Raw genomic sequence first — 15896 nt, 5'->3', positions numbered from 1 at the left:
CAAAACTTCAAGTTTCAATATTTGGTACAAGCCTGGAAAATCTTAGGCAGCTTTCTTGTCATTTCTGTAAGAAGTGTTCAGGAACAATTCTTCAGGCTTCTTCAAGGACATTCAATTCAGCTTTGTTTATATAGTGCCAAATGACAAAGACAGTCGCCTTAAGGCCATTTATACTGTCAGGTAAAGACCCTACAATAATAAAAAAGACTGAGAGATTCAGAACTCTTCTGCCTTTTGTTCCATTCTCTGTCAGGATGATCCCACATTGCTTCAGTAATGTCTATCCAGGTGTGCTTTTATTGCTTTGGCAGTGATCATATTCATGCTCAAGAATGGTGTTGTTGGCAATCAGATGGTTTCCAGATGTTACATGGTGGTTCAAAATCTGACCCAGTACTTTTCTGTCTTCATAATTCCATCAATTTTGGAAAGATCGCCAACACCACTGAGCCTCTACTGTTTTTACAGATGGCTGTAGACACTCCCTGTCCCTCTCACTCAACCTCTCTGTACATACTGATGGCAAACCAAGAATTTCAGAATTGGATTCTTCACTCATAAGACCCCTTACTGACTTACTGACTTTTGTTCTTGTGTAACTTCCTCGTCCTTTCCTCTCTGTTTCCCTTCATTAAGAATGGCTTCCTAACAGCTAACCTTTCATTGAGACCATTTCTGATGACACTTCTGTCTCATCAAGATATGCCAAGTTTTTAGCTAACATCTTTTTGAGAATCTTGCTGTACAAACACTATTTTATGTCTGTCAGACTGTCTTTGGTGTTCAGATGAAGAAATTGGAGCAAATTCTGTGCTTTTGTAACAAGCTAGTAACAAAATACAGAAAGACATTTTGATTTTGATTTTGATTGAATTGATTCTTTGCCAAGTTGTCTGTTATGTGTAGATAAAGCTTATTGTTGTGTCTACACACGCAACACTCCATCAGTTGAGTTAGGTGCCTTTTCTTTGTTTTCCTTTGTATTTTTAATTGAATGATTCACAGGTCAGTGTGAAGGGGCATAATACACACACAGACACAAAATGTCTCTAATAAAATGTCAGGTACAACGACTAGACTGAAAGTTGGTGAAAAATCAGCAAATTTCCAAAGAAAGACTTTCGGGAAGCCTGAAGAACTGTTGGACAAGACTACTTTTAAAAGAATGACTTTTAAAGAAAAGGCGAGAGAGCGAGACAGAGTTGAGTCAGGGGTGGTGACGGTTCATACCGGACGACGGGATTTAAAAAGAGCGCACATACCCCTGAAATCTGCACCTTTGTTTATGTCACGCGGGGTTTTGAACCTCGCCCGGGGCTAGAACATTACATTTCCACTCAACACACATTATCCAGGTAATAAAACGCGACAGAGCTCTGGTACCGAGCACTAACCGGATAATTGTCCCTCTGTGTTAGAAAGATAACCGGCTTAACGGATTCAGAGCATCTCAAGTTGCACAGCAGACACACCGTGTTTAACGTGTGACATCATCACCATCATCACGTATACACAGCATGCTTTTAGCTGTCTGACCCCGAAGAGGAAACTGAGGTACAGCCAGCCTGTTTTATGGAGGGTGTGTGTGTGTGAGAGAGAGAGCGAGAGACACTCACTTGACCGGAGCAGAGCGAGAGTAAAGAGCAGATCTCATCTTTGTGAAGTGACAAAAGCAGGAGTCTTCTTTCTTTCAGTGGAGACACGTCGATCAGAGCTCGATGGTGTGTTTTTATTATTGAGCTGCGCTTTAAAGTCAACTTTACAAAAAGAAGAAAAAAAAGTGAAGTGCAGCTGGACGGAATTGAAGAAGTTGGTCGCTCAGTGGGAAGTGAAAACCGTCATTTTCGTGATATTTTTAAGTCGACTTTTTCTGTCGCCTTGTTTCATCAAGTGCCTTAGGATATCAAAACTTTGCCATTTGTAGGAAAGGAAGCCTGCGGAGAGAAAGGTAAGCCGTGCGTGCCGACTGACTACATCTTGCGCAAAAACGAATTAAACGCAGACTTCACTTTCACTGGCAGTGCTTTCAGTTTTCACACTATGAACACGTGAATGAACATTTTCATGTAACAGTCGTATTTTGCTTTAGTGCCCACGGCAAGATGAGAAACAGGTGAGGTTTCCGTGGAAACTGATGTCTAGTGCGTATTTGTATACTGTGGGTTTTCTCAGAGGCCTGCAGAAAAAAAGTCTGCTGATAGTGATTCCACAAAGTCCCCGGTGAGCTTATTATAACACGGCCTGTTGAACACTTAACCTAATAAATGAAATACTTCATCTCTTAAACCTGTATTGCGACCTGGGCTTCCTCTGCAACCGGAAGACTCGAGATTCAGTAATAAAACAGCTGTAGTGCCGTAATTAGTTTATGTTGCACAGAAATAATGCAGCTTTGCTTGTCCTCACAATCAATTACATCATGTTCAAGTGCAAAAAAAGAAGAAGAAAGGACATAAAAAGCAAAAACAAACGAACAAAACATTACCATCACAGTATCAGGTACCCCTGTTGTCCTGCAATCATTGTTTTTATGACACATAATCTGAATAATTCTTCTAAAATGCAATATATGAAATGATAACAGCACTGCTGGCGCTGTGGTCTCTCTATTAAAGTGTCAAATGTTACATATGCTTAAATTAATTTGTTTTTAACAAGTCTCCTCCCTAAGGTGTAGTAGCATGTACATGTTAGAGTGGAGGATGTTGATTCATAAACTATGTTACATAAACTGGTGACAGTGGTCACAGAACAGTGTGACATCATCTGTGAAGTCAAAGATGTTACCTAGCAACTAGAGACCTTGTGAAATGGGAACACCACTCATTCAAAGTACCCCGATCGGACAGTGCACTTGGTCAGGGCCTGAGCTGCACAGCCACCAGGTCTGAGGTAGAAAGAATAAACGTTTGTCTCCATGTGAAGAACACACATACAGAGATTCCTTGATTTATTAGCAAGATTGCCACAACAGGTGCAGGGGTCACTGTGCACAGCTGCTTTCTGCCCCTGGTGTCTTCATGTGAGTAACTGTGGCCATGAGTCAAGTGCAGACACAAAGACAGAGTCAAGTGGACTGTGTCACACAGCAGTGACCACTCTACTTTACTCATCTTTTGTGATTTGTTACAGGCTGTTACTTGATGTAGGACACATATTCAATGTGTGTTTAGTTTCATCATAAACTGGGTGTTGTTTAAGACTGGTTTTATAAGTAGACATCTGTTAACTGTCACTGTTTAGACCAGTAGGCCTGTTTTCAACACTTACCACAAAATATCCATAACTTTTTCTAACCATTCATCTAGAAATGTTTCCATTTTTTTCAGCAGTTGCGTATCCATAAAATTTTGAACCATTAGTTTTTATCTTTAGCTTTCATTTATCCAGTTCTATGCTACACGACTCTAAGCTACACATTTAAGTATTTATCTACTATGTCTAATTTAACAACTATGACCTGCTTCAACCGCGTACCTACTCTTGTCGTTAGCTTTAGCAATTTCACCTGTAATATCCAAATATTTAGTTACTACTTTTATCCAATACCATTATCCAGTTTACAGCTACCTGCTAATTCCAGCTAACAGGTATTTATTCATAATTGCAATGCCCTATTTTCACTCATTTATCCATCTGTTTTAGGCTACTTTAAATCCCTGTTATCCAGTAGCTTACTCTTAGCTATCAGTATATTTTTAACTATATCTAGAGCCTAAGCTAATGGTTTAAGCTAACACTCATTTTGTTTGAAGGGTGTCTCTCCCTTTGTGTCTTTACTTTTTACATTTTCAGCTCTAAGTCATTACAAATTGTGAAGCCAAAAATTGGCATATAGCTAACAATGACATTGCCTTGATAATAAATCGGTCAGACTTGAAAATCCTTTTTTTTTAGCTAACTGTTTTAGCCCAGTTGTTAATTTCTTGACACACTTTCACCATAAAATCTACTGTTTAAGCCCAGATTTCATTATATTATTTAATCAGACTGTAATTTTGATCAATGTTCCCTGCTTCTCAATATGCTACGATGCTTTAGTGCAAAAGAGTCAACACAGCTGCTCAGAGATAGTGAGGCGACTCACTGTGCTTGCAGCAGTATTGGCACTTTGTATGGACAGCATAGCGAGAGCCTGCGGTGACAGGAAGCTCAAGTTTTAATTTTCTCTTGTGCAGTGGTAAAGGGCGGTGATGTGCTGTGGTTTATTGTTGGTGTGCTGCATTGGCTGACTTCTTCTTTATCTTTCTCAGTACAAAGATACTAATAAATATCAATATTTGTCCAGATTTCATCCCTCAAAGTGGCTGCTGTGAACCAAAGCTTGCACCCTAAGCCTGTCTCACTATTACTCCCTGGAGTTTCTCTGATGTGTCTCATAATTTTATTTTAGGACAGGTTCTTACTGTGTGGCTAGCATGGGAGAATCACTGGTGCAGTTTTAAGAAAGTCATGATTTCCTTTCTTGTCCTTTGGGATTATTACTGTGAAGTACTGATACATAAAAAACACTGGAATTCGCACACCAACATCTCTTAAAACAGCAACAGTTAAAACTTGATTTATAAGTCCTTTGGAATTAAAAGGATATCTCCTGATGACACGCAAACGTGGAATAGCAGTATTTTAGTATTAATGTAAATGGCTCATCTAACCCTGAGGGAAAAGCATGACTGGGAGAGCAAAGACCTTTGTGTTCCATCACAGCTGGTATCTTTGAAAACTCAGTCTAACCTTCACAAACATCCCCTCAGAGGGAATTCAGCAGCACAAAAACAGCTTCTATTTGTAAGCTCAGTGAGCTGCGTGCTGACGGCTCAAAGCTATCAAGGCATCTAAACTATAGTCTGACTGAGAATAGACCAGAAGCCATATCAAACTTCCAAGAATTGTGCTACAATTCTTTTTTTCCCTCTTGCCACGATATTTCACCCAAAAATGTTTACAAAGGTGTTTGCTCTTATCTGCTTTTGTACTGCAGAGTTGTAATACTGCTCGTATGAAGCGTACTTCTTTTTCGACAGCTTCCTTATCCTGTTGACAGCAAAACATAACTCTATTCAAAACTGCAAGTTACGGAAAAGAAAAAAACATGCTCTAAACTCATGTTTAAATGCATTAAACGCAACACTTTACCAACACGCTTGCAGACACAGTTCCATACTAATGTGTTTGCACCCATTTAAACTTATAGAAAAGAAGATTTTAAATATGAATTTACCATTTTCCATCATCTCGCTTATTCTCTTTTGGATCATTTTGCCTGTTTCTTGTAAAAAGTTTAATTTTCTTTGATTGGAGTTCGGTTTTATCCACCTTTTTGTTATTTGTTTAAATCTTTTTTCTCAAGATTCCGATCATATCATTCCCACCTCAGATGAGGTCAATGAGAGATTTTGTGAGTATAAAATATTTTACCTTTAAAAACAGAGCTTTTGAAAATAATTTCCTTTATGGCACAAAAAGCCCTTTGATTCACTGTATTGCATCATTTAATGTGACTTGAACCAAAAAAGCCATCTGCTATCTACAAATGTAAACATGCATAAATAAACAATATGTTTATTTATGTTCAAATGGATTTCAATACATTGTACTCAGCATTAAGACTTTAGTCCTATTTGATCATTAGAAGTCATTTCTGGGGTCAAAAACTATATTTGTTTTTCAAAGAAATTTCCAAATTCCAAAATAAGGAATTGGTAGTTTCAAGATCAGATTACGTGTTCCTTTCCTTTGTTGGTTATTTCTGTTCCCTGTTCATCTTCCTGTTTTATCATTATTTTACCTTTTGTTGCGTCCTAATGATATTTTGCAAAATAGGGAAATCTTTTCAAGTATGAAGCTTAACTTTTTCTTCTTCTTTTTTTCTGTTTTTTTCCCCTCTTTTGTTTGTGTGTGTGTGTGTGTTCCTGTCTAGCTATCTTTGTGAGGACCGAAATCTGCATTCTACTATACTTGTGAGAACCAACAGTCACTTGTGAGGACACACAGACTGGTCCTTACAAGTTTGAAGGCCTTTTTGAGGCTCAAAATGTGGCTTTAGGGTCAGGGTTACAATTAGGTTCTGGTTAGGTTTAGGGTAAGGGGCTAGGGAAACCATTATGTCAATGAAGGTCCTCACTAAGATAGCTGGACGGGCTTGTGTGTGTGTGTGTGTGTGTGTGTGTGTATTCGCCGTTGCCTGGGTTGGTAAAAACAAACCTAATATTGAAATATTACTTTTTAATCATATTTGGAGAAATTGCTAACAAAGAATTGATCATTTATACACATATAGGCATATGATCACATATAATATTAATATTAATAATAATAATAATGGATTGCATTTATATAGCACTTTTCGAGAACCTCAAAGCGCTGTACAATTCCACTATTCATTCACTCTCACATTCACACACTTGTGCTTTTCAATAAAAGCACAAGTAATACTTTTGTTTATTTATCTTTGGTCTTATCTGTTTTGAATTGCCTGAAAGACAGCAGCTACAAAACCCACTACGATACTCTGAGTGTGACTCATCTCTCAACGCGCACTTTTTGTGGTCACAATGTTTCGTTTTAGTTTTAGCGCTCACAGAACTGAGAGAATCACATTTTAGCCGTTGTATAATACTGTACAACATGCATTATAAAACTGGACACACAGGATTTTCACTGTAGCAGAACCTTTTGCCCTGAACCTCCTGTAACAAATAATAACAGTAAATATCTAACAGCTACATTTACCAGCATGTAGCATTTACACTGTGTACAGCACAGCTTCTGGAATCAACACTAACATGTTCACATACTTTGTAGAATTGAGGCTTTGCAGTTTAGTACAGCCAGCCTTTTAGATGACCATCTACAGTTATGTTAAGGTCATAGTTAACTGTTATAACTGTGAAAGGTGATTTTTACTGTAATATTAATGTACATTTTCAAAATAAGCTGCTGCATGGACGTGCCTCAGATGATAGTAGGCTTAAGGCCAATGCAGCGTCACACCTCTGAACTTTCTATTGTATGTGATCACAACTGTTGCAGAAGTAATCCATAAAACAGGTTCACGTTGAGTTCAGTGCCCATTTTTCTTGAATTATCACAAGATAAGATCACATTTCTTATTTTTCCCTGTATCTTTTTACTAGTTGAAAATCTTTATCTACCACAGGAGTCAAGGTCTGCTGTTCTTGGCTACACAAATGCTGGAAATCACATCGCAAATCCACGACAATCAAAGTCTAAACAAAACATAACGGATATAAACTTCTAAATTGAGTGTCTGAACTTAAACATCAGAAACTGTCACAAGTCTGTGCTTGTCAGAGCAAATCTGACTTATGTTGTAGTATTGTAGTATAACATTGGATTTTAGCATCAGTATAAATGATTCAAACTGCATTTTGACAGCAGTTTGCTACAACGTGGAGCCGTGCATGCTCGTGCTGATGGAGGCTACACAAGTTGCTCTCCCACTGCCCTTCTGCAGGGTCAGAAAGACTGTTTATAGGAGGCATCAGCAACTAAAAGTCTCACACAACTGAACAGTGACATTGCTTCTTTTTTTTGCAGTGTAATGTGGCTTTATGAAAGGTGTCTGTGGTTTTATTAAAGCTGCTGATGCTTCTGGAAATATTGTGACTATATATAAGTGTACCCTATAACGCCCATATAAGTGTACTTCATAACTGATAAGAAGGAACCTGTATTGTGTTTGTAGATCTTTCAAATGCAAACAGGGTGCCTCGCTTTATACCTAATACAAAGTCCCATATTCACTTCCTCTACTGTAGGAGCATTTCTTCTTTTTCACTTTTGCACCTTTTTTTTTTTTATTCCGACAGAGCGATGTCATTGTGATGTCCGTTGCTGGCATCAACTCAGCCTTTCAAGGAGCTCGTGGGAAAAAGACGCCGAGGGGAAGGAGCTGAGGGGAGAGGACAGCAGAAGAGCTTTTTTATGAGGACAGGATGGAGGTGACTGCACCCTGCATGCGGAGTTAGGAGTGATGATAGTTCCATGTGATTCATTTTTCTTTTTCAGCATTTTAAGCTGAGCAGGTGTGAAGGAGTCACTGTTTTGTGGAATCTAGTGGCTGTTTCTCTGGAGGTGACAAGGCTGAGTTCAGCAGCTGCTAGGCTGCAGCTATGGACGTTGAGGTGAGATTTCCTCCCCCCGCATTAGTGACCTCTTTGCCGTTTGCCTCATCATGCGGGACAAATTTTTCTACATCACCCTGGAGCTGCTGATTGCCGTCTTCTCAGTGCTGGGAAATGTGTTGGTCTGCTGGGCCGTGGCCCTCAACAGTAACCTCCAGAGCATCACCAACTTCTTCGTGGTGTCGCTGGCTGTGGCCGACATCGCCGTGGGCGTCCTGGCCATTCCCTTTGCCATCGTCATCAGCATCGGGTTCTGCTCCAACTTCTATGGCTGCCTGTTTATTGCGTGCTTTGTGCTGGTTCTCACACAGAGCTCCATCTTTAGTCTGCTGGCCATCGCTATAGATCGCTACATTGCAATCAAGATACCACTCAGGTCAGTAACCATGAGGAAAAGTGGATCATTTATCATTTATTGGTGCAAAATTAATGAGTTAATAGAATGAGTGAAATCCTTTATAACTGCATTATTACGTGTGTTAATAAGGCACCAATAAACAGTTGATTAGCATTAGTAAAACAGCTGATTACTACTTATAAACCATTTTTTCAACATGTCCAAGCACAGAAAGAAACGAAGATCAGAATAGGAACGTTTTAACTCTCTAAATCAGAGGGAAAACATTTCTTACTTTGGTCCAATGTGTTTTTTTAATCAGAAGCAGCAGAATTCTCACGATGACGCCCAACGTTTCATTTCATTTCTGTCGGTTAAAACATTTGACATTTGAACCAGATATTCCATGGCTGAATAAGACTGTTCAGAAACAGCGTCTCCCGCAGGGCAAATTCCCCCCGGAGCAATCAAACAAATATTGCTCTAATTGCTTACACAGACTGTGTAAGCCTGTTTTGTAAACTTACTTTTATTATTGTAATGTAAAATTAACAACAAAAAAAACTCCAAACACAGTCAGATGTTGATTTAACATGCAAATTTGCCAACGACGGTGTATCTGCAGACCTGACAGGCTAAACCAGTGACAGTGATGCTGTGACCTCATCGTTACCGCACTGCTGCGCCGGTCAGACGTCTCGCCCTTTAGGGCTGCCGAACATACGTACGTGAGGGCTCTTCTGCGTTGTGTTTGTACATCCCTAAGGGGGGGGGGGGCTTGTTTTTGCAGTATTAACCTTTGCACTTTAACATCTGAAGAATGTGATAGAAACAAGCCAAACGTCTCAGCTGCTCTCCCACACTGTGCTACAGGCGAACCAAAAATAGGCTCCTTCCTTTGAGGAGTCCTGAAAGACTCAGTTTGTTTATTCTTGTCTCTTGTAGTTCCGGTATGAGAGTTGCTTCCACAGAACGATCGCATAAGCAAATGATAAATCAGCGGGGTACTTTCGTATACAGTAACAATTAATTCAAACAAGGGACGGAAGCTTTCTTATGAGGTTTATAGAGGTCATTGTGGCAGAGGGAAACAAACCTTTATCTCTGGGTTCTCAGGAGCTGAAAGACAATTGAAGCTTGACACGTGTATTGTCTCCCTGTCCAGGTACAACAGCTTGGTGACAGGACAGCGGGCTCGAGGCATCATTGCCATATGCTGGATTTTATCCATCATCATCGGTTTGACCCCCATGATGGGCTGGCATGGTGGGAAGTCAAGAAACGTCACCAACGAAACCAAAAGCAGCCCCTGCCAGCCGGGCATGATGAAGTGCCTGTTTGAGGATGTTGTCGACATGGAGTACATGGTCTACTTCAACTTTTTTGCTTGTGTGCTGATCCCCTTGCTGCTAATGTTGGCCATCTACCTGTGTATCTTCATGGCAGCTCGCCACCAGCTCATGCTGATTGAAGTAAAAGCGTCTCATGGGGAAAAGTCCCGCTCCGTCCTGCAGAAAGAGGTCCAGGCTGCCAAGTCTCTGGCCATCATTGTGGGCCTGTTTGCGGTCTGCTGGCTGCCTTTACATATCATTAACTGCTTCACCCTCTTCTGTCCTCAGTGTGATCGTCCTCCTGATTTGGTTTTGTATGTGGCCATTATCCTATCCCATGCCAACTCTGTGGTCAACCCCTTCATCTACGCCTACCGCATCCGAGAGTTCCGGCACACCTTCCGTAGGATTATTAGGCGGCACATCCTGGGGAAGCGGGAGGTGTTTGAGAGCGGCGGGAGTAAGCGGAACTCTACTCACAACAGCATCACGGACTCCATCAGGCTCAAAGCAAATGGCCTCAGCTTTGACCTTTTCACAGAGCACAGCAGCAGTACCTGTGAGAACTCCTGCCGCTGTCCTGCTCACATCTCCCCTTTAGAGGGTGGTCTGGCAACAGTGTCTCACCCGCCTCTGTCAGTTGTTATCGCCCACTGCCCCAAAGTGGGGACGTGTCCACTTCAAGCCCTCAGGCAGACTCAGCTCCCGGCGGGGAACGACTGCTCTGAACCAGAGATCCTGGAGGAAAACTGCAAACAGAACCTCGCCCCAGCACAGGTTGCACTGCTGTTCAACACCCAGGACAGGAGGAGCTGCTGTAGCGAGCTAGATAAAGTGCACTGATCTATGCGCCGCAGGGATCATTCGCTAATTCCTCGCAGTTAGTTGTGAATGTCTGCTCAGGATCACCATGAATCTCTAATTTCCAATGGGAGTACTGTAAACAGATGACAGACAATGAATGTCACTCACTGAGATAAATGAAACAGGACTGAAAATTGTCTCTACTATTTAAATACAGTGACATGTCAATTTAACTCAGAATAAGTCTAAAAGGCACCGCTGTTGTTACCGGGAGGCTCTTATCAACCCACATGACCGGGGATGGTTTGTAATGTGCAGCCACTTCACAAGTTGTTCTGTGGAAATTTCAACACCATCCACAAATGTTTTTACTTCCTCTTTGCAAACAGCTGAAATACAGTAAAAATGCAGGCAGTTGATAGAAGGGTCTATATGGAATAGGAGCATTTATTGTAGGCGTGTCAGGATAGCCACCTTTATTTAACCATAGTGTGCCATTTCAGGTCTGAATGTGATGTGTCTTTAAATTATTACATTTATTTTCTTTCTTTCAGGGATTTGAACATAAACACAACATACTCTGCTCTCTTCACTTGTAATTTCCACACTTTTGGTAGAGATTAACAGACATAACCACGTTCCAGATGAATGTTTCAGCCCATTGCTCCTATTTGCTGTTTCCTAATGGACTAAAAGCAGAAGGACAGTGCAGGTTTGTGGTTGTGAGAATATCTGTTAAATGCTTCACATTTTCTAAAGCAAAGACCAGTAACTTGGCAATCTAATGCTGTAATGTTTCCTTTTATTTTTGTTTATACATTTGTGATAATGATGCTGTAATGTATGCTTATTTAAGTCAAATTCAGATGATACAATTGACACAGTTTGATGAATAATGGGAAATTATTTGCAGATGTCCATTACTGCCCTCTATGTTCTCACAAGTAGACTGGCACCAAGTGCTGTCTTTAAATAAATCCTTTCACACTTTTAATGTGTGCTTGCTGTGTATACATTTTTGCAATGGCCGCAATATCCCTGTCTTTATTCAGGAGCTGCAGGAACACCTCCAGACATCCCACTGGCTTTTCAGCAGACAGGCTTGTGATTTGGTCATTCGGAGAAATGGTGGATTAAATTGTCATCATTTCTTGGCGTTTCTTTATTTTTGCAGTTTTTATCAGAACAGCTCTTGAGGCCTATTCCTTGTTAAAGATTTCACAGCCAAAAAAGATGTCCTGTGTCCTCCTGTGGGGCAAAGGACACAGGAGATCTTTTGAGCTGTAAATCTTATCTCCTAAGCTGGATCACTTCATCTCAAATAAGCAAACTTTTTTTTTTTTTTGCATTACGGCCGTGAAACTTTAGCTTCATACAATAAATACTTTTCTGGATGTGGTTCTTTTGAATGATGGTCCACAGACGCACTTTCAAGACATTGTTTTGCACTGAACTATGAGGCAATGATTGAATGTCAATGTCTCAAAACAATGAGATAAAAGCCAAAATTTTTTATTTGTCGTTCTTACCATCAAATTGAATCAGGTTCTATAATTTTTAAAAGATACATCATAAAAGGTTACAACAATGATTGTTAAATTGTGTAAAAAAAAAAAAGCCCAGTATTAATATAAAAAAAAAAGTCACAATGCAAAAGACAACTAGTGACAATTTTTGAATGCAATACAGTTGAATTTCACAACACTGCAAAATAAAGTCAGTAGAATACTTCTTAACATTAAATATCACTAAATAACTCATATGGCGAGCTCAGCTAACATTGGATGAAAAAACAATGAAAAAAACAAATATATATATATATATATATATATATATATATATATATATATACACGCCTTTGGAGCAGAGGATCGCAAGTTCGATTCCTGCCTGGGGTGTCTGTATCCAGTAAGGGTCCTAAGGCTAGACCCCCTATGCTAAGCGAGCCTACCGCAGACATGAGCGAGACAGATAAATATGAAGGCATGCCGGCTCGGACGTCGCCCGGATCAACAAGGTCCGCGTCAGGTGTTGAGGAACCAGGGCACCCTGACGACAAGTGGGCTACTGGAACAAGAAGGCATCGGTGGGCAAGAGACGAAAACAGGGCGTTGTTGGAATGCTACTACACAAGTAACCCTGGCGGAAGGGGCTACATGAATAGGATGAGGGACCTATGGATTCTTCGATACCCAACATCCACAATGACGGCAAAACAACTAGTAGCTCAGTGTTCCAACATTCGAAAGAAGGGACTGCTATCACAGCTAGAGATTGACGAGGTACAACATAAATGCTACGGCAAGGAGGAGTCAGGACGCCAGGTCAGGGGGGAGATATCATCACCCCCACCCGAGATTGGGTACATAGCCCCAAGTGCGATAGGAGAAGGATCGTTGAGTGCGAGAGGAACTGACCTGAGAAATAGGATCATGGCCAAGCTTGAAACCTGGATCCCCCGTAGCCGGTTACCAAGATTACGTGAAGTACCCTCAGAAGGTCTGCTAGATGATGTTAATGCAGCACTATGGACGATACCTACAACCACGATTACCGACACTAACAAACTGATCTACAATACGGCAGCAGTGATCAGTGAGATGCTTGGCTACAAGTTGAACAGCCACAAGGGGCAGTACCCTCCATGGAGAAGGAGGCTAGAGAGCAAGATCAAAGCAGCACGGAGGGAGGTTAGCCAACTAACGGAGTTGCAGAAAGGTGCGGCAAAGAAGGTGCATAAGAAATACAGCAAACTGTCCATACCTGAGGCCTTGGAAACTGCCAAGCAAAGACTCACAGCCTTGGCCAGCCGCTTGAGGAGGTACACCAGAGAGATAGAAGGCAGGAGAATAAACCAGCTGTTCTCCACAGAACCAGCAAAGGTGTACTCTCAGTGGCAAGGGAACAATAAGAGAACAGCACCACCAAGGCTGGAGACGGAGCAATACTGGAAGAGCATATGGGAGAAGGACACAACCCATAACGGCAATGCTCAGTGGCTAGTGGATCTGAGGGCAGACCATAGCAACCTCCCTGAACAGGGACCAGTAACCATCACAGTGGCAGATATCCAAGAAAGGGTCTCCAGTATGAAGAGTTGGACAGCACCAGGGCCCGACATGGTTCACGCCTACTGGCTGAAGAAGCTGACTGCACTCCACGAGCGTCTGGCAGCACAAATGAACCAGCTGCTAGTTAACGAATGGCTAACCGAAGGTCGAACGGTCCTGATCCCCAAGGACCCCAAGAAGGGACCGGTCCCATCCAACTACCGACCAATAACCTGCCTCAGTACTACATGGAAGCTCCTGTCAGGCATCATATCGGCTAAGATGAACAGGCACATGGGTCAATACATGAGTGGGGCACAGAAAGGGATTGGCAAGAATACCAGAGGTGCAAAACACCAGCTACTGGTAGACAGAACAGTCAGCCGAGACTGCAAGACCAGACTGACCAACCTGTGCACTGCCTGGATTGATTACAAGAAGGCCTATGACTCAATGCCCCACAGCTGGATCCTGGAATGCTTAGAATTGTACAAGATCAACAGGACCCTAAGAGCCTTCATCAGGAACTCAATGGGGATGTGGCGTACAACACTAGAGGCCAACTCCAAGCCCATAGCACAAGTCACCATCAAGTGCGGGATCTACCAAGGAGATGCTCTGTCCCCACTGCTGTTCTGCATAGGCCTGAACCCCCTCAGTGAGATCATTAACAAGACTGGCTACGGATACCGACTACGGAACGGAGCAGTTGTCAGCCACCTCCTGTACATGGATGACATCAAGCTGTATGCCAAGAGTGAACGAGACATCGATTCACTGATCCACACTACCAGGCTATACAGCAATGACATTGGAATGTCGTTCGGACTGGAGAAGTGTAGTCGAATGGTAACGAAGAGAGGGAAGGTAGTCAGAACTGAGGGGATTGAACTACCAGAAGGCAACATTGCAGACATAGAGGACAGTTACAAGTACCTGGGGATCCCGCAGGCGAATGGGAACCATGAAGAGGCCGCTAGAAAGGCTGCAACCACCAAGTACCTGCAGAGGGTCAGGCAAGTCCTGAGGAGTCAGCTGAACGGTAAGAACAAGATCCGGGCCATCAACACCTACGCCCTGCCCGTGATCAGGTACCCTGCTGGGGTAATAGGCTGGCCAAAGGAGGAGATAGAAGCCACTGACATCAAGAAAAGAAAGCTCCTTACCATGCATGGAGGGTTTCACCCCAAGTCCAGCACCCTGAGGCTGTACGCTAAGCGGAAGGAAGGGGGCCGGGGACTGGTGAGTGTCAGCACCACAGTCCAGGATGAGACAACGAACATCCAAGAATACATTGGGAAGATGGCCCCAACTGACCGAGTGCTCAGTGAATACCTCAGGCAGCAGAAACCCAAGAAAGAGGAGGGAGACGAGGAACCATCATGGAAGGACAGGGCCCTGCACGGTATGTACCACCGGCAGATAGAGGAGGTGGCTGACATCCAGAAATCCTACCAGTGGCTGGACAAAGCTGGACTGAAAGACAGCACAGAGGCACTAATCATGGCAGCACAAGAACAAGCTCTGAGTACAAGATCCATAGAGGCTGGGGTCTATCACACCAGGCAAGACCCTAGGTGCAGGCTGTGTAAAGATGCTCCAGAGACAATCCAGCACATAACAGCAGGGTGCAAGATGCTAGCAGGCAAGGCATACATGGAACGCCATAACCAAGTGGCTGGCATAGTGTACAGGAACATCTGTGCCGAGTATAACCTGGAAGTCCCGAGGTCAAAATGGGAGATGCCCCCAAGGGTGGTGGAGAATGACCGAGCTAAGATCCTGTGGGACTTCCAGATACAGACGGACAAAATGGTGGTGGCTAACCAACCGGACATAGTGGTGGTAGACAAACAGAAGAAGACGGCCGTAGTGATCGATGTAGCGGTTCCGAATGACAGCAATATCAGGAAGAAGGAACACGAGAAGCTGGAGAAATACCAAGGGCTCAGAGAAGAGCTCGAGAGGATGTGGAGGGTGAAGGTGACGGTGGTCCCCGTGGTAATCGGAGCACTAGGTGCGGTGACTCCCAAGCTAGGCGAGTGGCTCCAGCAGATCCCGGGAACAACATCGGAGATCTCTGTCCAGAAGAGCGCAGTCCTAGGAACAGCTAAGATACTGCGCAGGACCCTCAAGCTCCCAGGCCTCTGGTAGAGGACCCGAGCTTGAAGGATAAACCGCCCGCAGGGGCGAGATGGGTGTTTTTGTTTTTATATATATAGCTCGG

The 15896-nt window shown here is 42.6% G+C and overlaps 1 protein-coding gene across 1 annotated transcript; it reads left to right on the top strand.

The window, feature by feature from the left end:
- The first annotated feature begins 1431 nt into the window (after positions 1 to 1431).
- On the top strand, positions 1432 to 11613 carry adora2aa (adenosine A2a receptor a). The gene is made up of 3 exons (XM_084946082.1): positions 1432 to 1948; positions 7833 to 8523; positions 9650 to 11613. The coding sequence occupies exons 2-3, from the start codon at positions 8198 to 8200 to the stop codon at positions 10656 to 10658; spliced, it is 1335 nt and encodes a 444-aa protein (XP_084802208.1). The 5' UTR covers positions 1432 to 1948; positions 7833 to 8197; the 3' UTR covers positions 10659 to 11613.
- Positions 11614 to 15896: the final 4283 nt, after the last annotated feature.

Source organism: Perissodus microlepis, chromosome 12, assembly GCF_051167445.1.
Source record: "Perissodus microlepis isolate ML-2025 ecotype Zambia chromosome 12, ASM5116744v1, whole genome shotgun sequence".
Classification (NCBI taxonomy): Eukaryota; Metazoa; Chordata; class Actinopteri; order Cichliformes; family Cichlidae; genus Perissodus; species Perissodus microlepis.
This window is presented reverse-complemented; position numbering and strand designations above follow the sequence as displayed.